The 6,361-nt window shown below is 61.3% G+C and overlaps 1 protein-coding gene across 1 annotated transcript, besides 3 other annotated features; it reads right to left on the bottom strand.

The window, feature by feature from the left end:
* Positions 1 to 6,361: a sequence feature (areas not merged during assembly with more than two copies in the genome that could not be assigned to a particular haplotype).
* Positions 1,358 to 1,402: a sequence feature (T-rich).
* Positions 1,897 to 1,928: a microsatellite.
* On the bottom strand, positions 2,192 to 6,361 carry Tc00.1047053510059.10 (dispersed gene family protein 1 (DGF-1), putative; the record flags this gene model as incomplete). The annotated part of the gene is made up of 1 exon (XM_799535.1): positions 2,192 to 6,361. A coding segment is annotated over one exon (4,170 nt), but the record flags the coding sequence as incomplete, so codon positions are not given.

Genomic DNA, 6,361 nt, shown 5'->3' with positions numbered 1-6,361 from the left:
CCCGCCACGGGCCAACACTCTACTCCACCCACCACCATTGCCGCGCAGGGGGCCGCGGTCAGATCGCAGAGGAAGCACCACAATGTGCAGCACACCATTGTGCGGTGAGCAATGGGCTGGACGCGGCCATGCATCGCCCCGCTCCATTTTCCCATCCCTCAAGTCTTGCGTGCTCCGCACAAAGTAGCAAACAGAAGCAGAGTGCACGCAAACGCAATCATCCCCCTCACTCGCTGAAGCACATTATTTCGCATGGAATGACATTTAAGGACACACCAGCACTAGCAGGCTGCGTGGAATTTCCCTGCCAGCCCTGTGAAGACACGATAACTCTGCGGGGTAAAAGTGACAGCCCCTCGGTGTTGTCTGTAGTCCACATGGCAGGACAAATTCCACGCACGCATAGTTCCGGATTCCTCGCGACTTAATTGCCCAACAGAACGTGAAAATAAAATAATTGCGCACAAGATGGCACTTAAATACGTGAAAACATCAGCCTGCTTTTTTCGATGGCGTTGGCGAGCAATCCCACACAATCCAATCAAAGTAGCACGCCGGACAGAATGGCGTCGGCTAATAAACGAATAAATGAATAATTGCGCCAATGCAAAAAAGCAGCAGGGATTTGGGTTTGCTCCCGGATTCGGGGGCTACAGTGGCATGAGAGTGTGTATGTGTACAAGGACTTTCGTGGGACGGTGGCCCTCAATCCCGCCGTTCCCCGACACAAAAGGGCAATAACAACAAAAAGAAGAGCACACTCTCCAGAAAAGGAGTGACGGCTAGGCAGTCAAACCCCCGTTTCGTCTCACATGACATCCACATATGTGCACTCCACCTCAAATACGTACCTTCCTGGACGCCGCATGCATGACGTGTGGTTTCGTCACTCGCAATGTCTTCTTCCTCCCGCAAAAAAAAAAAAAATGATGGCCATGGCGCAGCTCCACTCAAGGGAGGCAATCGAGGCGGACACGGGCGAGAACCAGAAATCATACCAAAAATAAAAAAGGGGCAACAACTCCTCCAATCCACAGAATCGTGCAGTGTTCATCCCTCCTCTTCTACATTGAAACCTCCTCTACAAAACAAATGCAACAGACACAACTGCAGCGCAATATCTTTGCTGTCCCGCGTTAAATTATACTTCCCTTGCGTGCCACGGCGGTGATGCCGGCGTTACATCCGGGATGACTCCAAAATACCAGGCACCATGCTGTGGAGAGTGGATGCTCGACGAACGTGCCCACGTCAGCACCCAACAGGAAATGTCGTCAAAAAGAAAAACTACCCGCGACTCAAACTACCCGTGTGTGGCCGTAATAAAGCAAACACTGAGACACTTGTGGAACAAAGTAAAAAAAAAAAAAAAAAAAGAAAAGAGTAAGAGAAAATAATAAAATGACCCACAGAAGTACATCGATATATATACACATACACAAAGGAATACATCAACCCGCATATTTTTTTCGTTCTTTCTCCTGTTTTTTTTTCTCTACACAACATCATAAGTATAAAAAGCGACAGGCATGCCCTCCCACACAGTCATCGTGGAACAGGAGAGAGAGTCACTGCAGGCACCCGCACGAAAATATAAACAAAACAAAAACCAACAATCGATTACGCTTTCGGGGCGGAGTCCGATGAGTTGCTGCGCAGCTGCACAGCCGTGGCCCCCACGCCCTCCCTCATATCAGACAGCAACGCACACTCACAACCTCCAGGAGGTGACGCGTCACAGAAGGGCTTCATCGACTGTTTTCCCTAACGCTTTCCTGAATGCATCCTATGGCCCGCACACAACCACCATCGTCGAGCACGTCCTCACTACTGAGTACAGATATAAAAAGAGAGAGCACCAGCCCCCATATTCGGTGCTGCAGCGGCGGGCGCAAAACACATACACACGCACACACACACAAACACACGTTACGCATCCGCCCAAGCTAACGTGATAGGCTCGATAATCCTTTGTCATCGATAATCGATAAAATAAAATAAAAGCAAAAAATCAATCACCCGATCAGTCTATGAATAATGGAAAGAAAGCAGATACCTGCCAGACGCATCTACGTCATGCCGCATCTGCGAGGGGCCTTGTGTCTTCTCGCCGCGTAACGGTACTGTTCGGGGCGGAGCCTTTACACCTAAAAAAGAAACTGCGCTAAGTGTTTCGTCAAGCGGAGCATCTTCACCTGTCCAGAGCGGTATAATTAATGCTGCAGCTCGCACTGGATGCACATTCAAGCAGACTCAGGGCGTCTGAGCAGGTGTCACAGGCCATGGGCTGCAGCTGCGCGGGTGGTCGGTACGACGACGCAACGGTGGTGCCTGAGGCGTACGACAACAAAGTCATTTCGTGGAGCTTCTGCACGTCTTCGTCGCTCTCCCCGTCATCGCGCAGCAGCGCCTCCAGCCCACCACGCCGCGGCTCGCGCAGCTCCTGCCATTGGCGGTCCTCCGCGTACCACACAACGACGCTGTACACAGTGACCGCAAGCAGCACAGTGGTCAGCAGCAGCACCATTGCCGCATACGCCCTCGCTCCGCCGTCGCTCGGAGCAACGTGGTTTGCCGCGCTGACCAGACACAGCGCCGCAAAGAGCACAAAGCTCGCCGTGCGCATCATCGTCAGGAATGCCGAGCGCATCATGTTCGTGAAGGCAACCACGCCCGCACCCGCAAGCAGCACAGCCGCCATGCAGAAGTACTGGACGTGGCAGCCTCCCACGGGCGGGTGCACAGCAGCAATCAGGCACACCACACACAGCACCGACAGCTGGAACACGCACCAGCACACGCGGCTGCCCCTCATGTTCGTCAGCATGCCGCCGTACATCCGCTGCTGCGCTACGGGGTGCCAATACCCGACGGGGTAAAGCAGGCGCTCGTGCAGCGGCTTCCTCAAAAACTGCCAGTACTTCGTGAAGCTCGCGCCTGTGTGACGCGCAATGAAGTAGCACACGCCAGCAGGGAACGCCACACCGTACAGCACGCCGGCGACACCGATCACGCGGTGCTGCACGCGGGCGCCGGGCATCGCCAGTGCGAACACCGAGCCGAAGAAGATGCCGAGGTGCATCGCGTGCGCCACAACGTACGTCAGGCTCGGGAAGCGCATCGCCGCCCACGCACTCGCCGCGTCCACGCCGCGCCACCGCTGGAAGGCCGCCGTCACACCGCAGTGCACGCACCCGAACACAGCGGCGAGCAGCGCGTTGCCCACCACCATCCACAGCGGGTCAAGGGCAGCGAACACCGACAGGAAGTAAGTCTGCGAAACGGTGCTCGCACGCTCCTGCGCCGAGGCGCATGGCATCCTCGCGAACACGCCGAGTGCCTGCAACTCCAGAACGGAGCCCAGCCCGCCGGTCACCACCACGGCAACAGCAGCCGCACCCGCAACAACGCCGGTGATCGCAGAGAGGACGCTGGCAGCGGCGGGCAGCGTGTTCGACCTAATCGTGAAGGACCCAAGCAGCACACCCTTGCAGCCGCTGAACACCGCCACAGCGTCGCAGCGAATGACTAGCGTCTCGTCGGCATCAATAAAGTAGCCGCGGTGCACGGGCACAGCCAGCTCCAGGACGGTGGACGGATTCGTCTCGTTGCGCACCCACGTCGCGTTGCGCAGCATCGCTCCCCACGGACCGCCAAACCCGCTCGGCTGCGCCGTCGATGTAGGCACAAAGCTCAGGTGCGTGCCGAGCTGCGGGTCGCTTGCCCACCGAAACGGCGGCGGCAGCGCCACCATCAGCAGTGTCGGGACGGCGCTCCCACCGCCACGGATGTCGCTCTGCGTCAGGCTCCCACCAGCCGCCGTCGTCGTCACGGCAAGCGTCGGGCACGCCACGTCGCTCCACCAAAGCGTGCTGCTCACCGACGCTGTCGGGGTCCGCGTGAGCGGCAGCTCCACCGTCTCCGTCACCCGCTGGGTCTCCGTCGGCCCATGCCGCGTTGGCCAGTACTGCGTCGCGCTTGGGCTCGGCGTCCACGTTGGCGTCAGGCTGCGCGTCGCCGTCAGCGTCGCCGTGTGGCTCAGCAGCGGCGGGGCAGGCGTGCGGTTGCACCCGTCCACGTGCGGCAGGTACACCGGCAGGCAGTCGCGCCCGTACCCGCCCTCAGCACAGCGGCAGCGGCACGACCCCGACATCGCCCTCGTCGCAGCTGCAAAGCAGTTCACGTCGGCGTCGCACACGCCACACGCCACGGGGCGGAATTTCCCGATGATGCCGGCGGATCTGTAGTCCATCGGCTGCAGCGCCTCCCCGTTGAGCGTCAGACACCCCACGACGAGCTTCCCGCCGGCGCCCCCAAGCACAACGGTGCCGTCCATCACGACGGGTCCGCTGCCAGCGTTCCCGTGGAGCGTCAGCGTGCTCTGCGCAAATTCCGCACCGCGCGGGTACGACGGCACCGACAGGAGCCTGCCGCTGATGCTGTTGCCGCGCACCGACAGCCACGACCCGGAAGCAAACGACGCCGACCCCCGCAGCACCAGCAGCGCGCCATCGGTCAGCGCACCGGCGTTGTCGTTCACTACGACGGCAGACGCGTTAGCCTCCACCCCGCTGCCAAACACCAACCCATGCGCGGCGTACACCTGACTCCCCGACACACGCAGCACAGCGCCCCCCGACGCAACCACGCGCGCACTCGCGTACAACGCATATTCGCCACCGAGCAAAGCCGCGTCCAGCGCAACACCGCCACCGACAACCTCCAGCACGGCGCCGTCCACCACCACCGTCCGCCCACCAGTCAGCACGGTCACGAGGGCCACGCCGGACACAACCAGCACGGACCGCACGAGCCGCAGGCCCGACAGCACCAGCACCGGTGCGTACGGCGAGGACTGTGAGCCGGGAAGATACACAAGCGGCGTAGACCTCGCGGCAACCAGCAGGGAGTCCGTCACCGTCAGCACAGACCCCGCAGGGAACGTGCCGGTCAGCACAAGCGCACCGTTCAGCGCCTCCACATCGCACACCGACAGCTCCACCGGCCCGCTCTCGTCGCTCCCCGCCGCACCCGCACCGCGCAACGCTCCAACGCCCATCACGTACAGCACGGCGCCGTTCTGCAGCGACACGTTCTGCACAACGATCCGCACGCCGTCCCGCGCCATCCACGGCACGTAGAGCACCGGACTCACGCCGTCCAGCACAACGTGGCGCAGCGTCACCTCGCTCGCGGCGGCAGGCACAACAAACACCGACCGCACCGTCACGCCCTCGCGGATGAACACACTCGACGCAGTGCCCGCAGCGGGCGGCAGTGCGGGAGCTCCCACAGACACGCACGCCTCGCCGTACCCTCCGCTGACGCACTCGCACACGCACACACCGTCCTTCATGCTCGCCGACGACGTCTCGGGCGCGTAGCAGTGCGTGTCCCTGTCGCAGGCGTCGCATCCAGCAACGTTGATGCTCCCAGCGTCGCCAAAGCCAGCCGCAGCGTACTCCTCCGCCGTCGACAGGACAGTTCCGCCAGCGATGTTGCACGCCACCCTCAAATGCGCCCCAGCCGAGAGCGACAGGCTCACCGACAGCATCCGCGGCAGCAGCGCTCGGTTGCGCACAAAGCTCAGCGTGCTCCCAACAGCGGTCACGGCACCAGCCGCGTGGAGCATCTCCCTCGAGACGCCATCGTGCACGTTGCCCTTCGCCAGAAGCATCGACCCGCCAGCCAGGCTCACCGTCGAATAGAACGCCACCGCGTAGTCCTCCGTCGACGAAAAGTCGCTCCGCACAAGCGCCACAGCGGAGCCCGACACGCTCACAGCCCCACGCACGGACACCGCGTGCTTGCACAGCAGGAAGTCGCTGTCAACAAACGCCACAACGGAGCCGCCGCTGGCCGCAACACCGCCCTCCACCGACACGCACAGCCCCAGCGCCGTCTGCACCAACAGCCCGTCCACGTACAGCGCACCGCGCGACTGAAGCACCACGCCGCCAACCACCAACACGCCAACAGCCTCACGGAACACCGCCGCCACGTGCGTGCGCGCGATGGTCAGCACGCTCCCCGTCAGATTCACGCTGTGCACCACGAGGCACGCGGAGGCGTCGCCAAGGTCGTAGGCGTTACGGTACGCAACACGCTTCTCTGCGATCAGCACCGAGTCCACCACAGTGACGCGCGAGCCCGGCGGAAATCGGTTCGCCACCAGCACGCCGCCGCCGGAGCGCGACTCAAGCCCGCTGATCAACACATCGGCACGCTCGCCAGCAGGCGGGTCGGACCGCCACCCAACAACATACAGGCTCGCTCCGTCCACAAACGTGCAGTTCGCCAGCGTCACGTTGCGCGCGCTCCCTGACATCGACCCCACATCCACCACGACGTCCGTCGCAAA

The sequence above is a fragment of the Trypanosoma cruzi genome, genomic scaffold (genome assembly GCF_000209065.1).
Source record: "Trypanosoma cruzi strain CL Brener 1047053516591 genomic scaffold, whole genome shotgun sequence".
NCBI classification, from domain to species: Eukaryota; Euglenozoa; class Kinetoplastea; order Trypanosomatida; family Trypanosomatidae; genus Trypanosoma; species Trypanosoma cruzi.
Note: the sequence above shows the minus strand (reverse complement) of the source record. Positions and strands in the feature narration are given on the sequence as shown.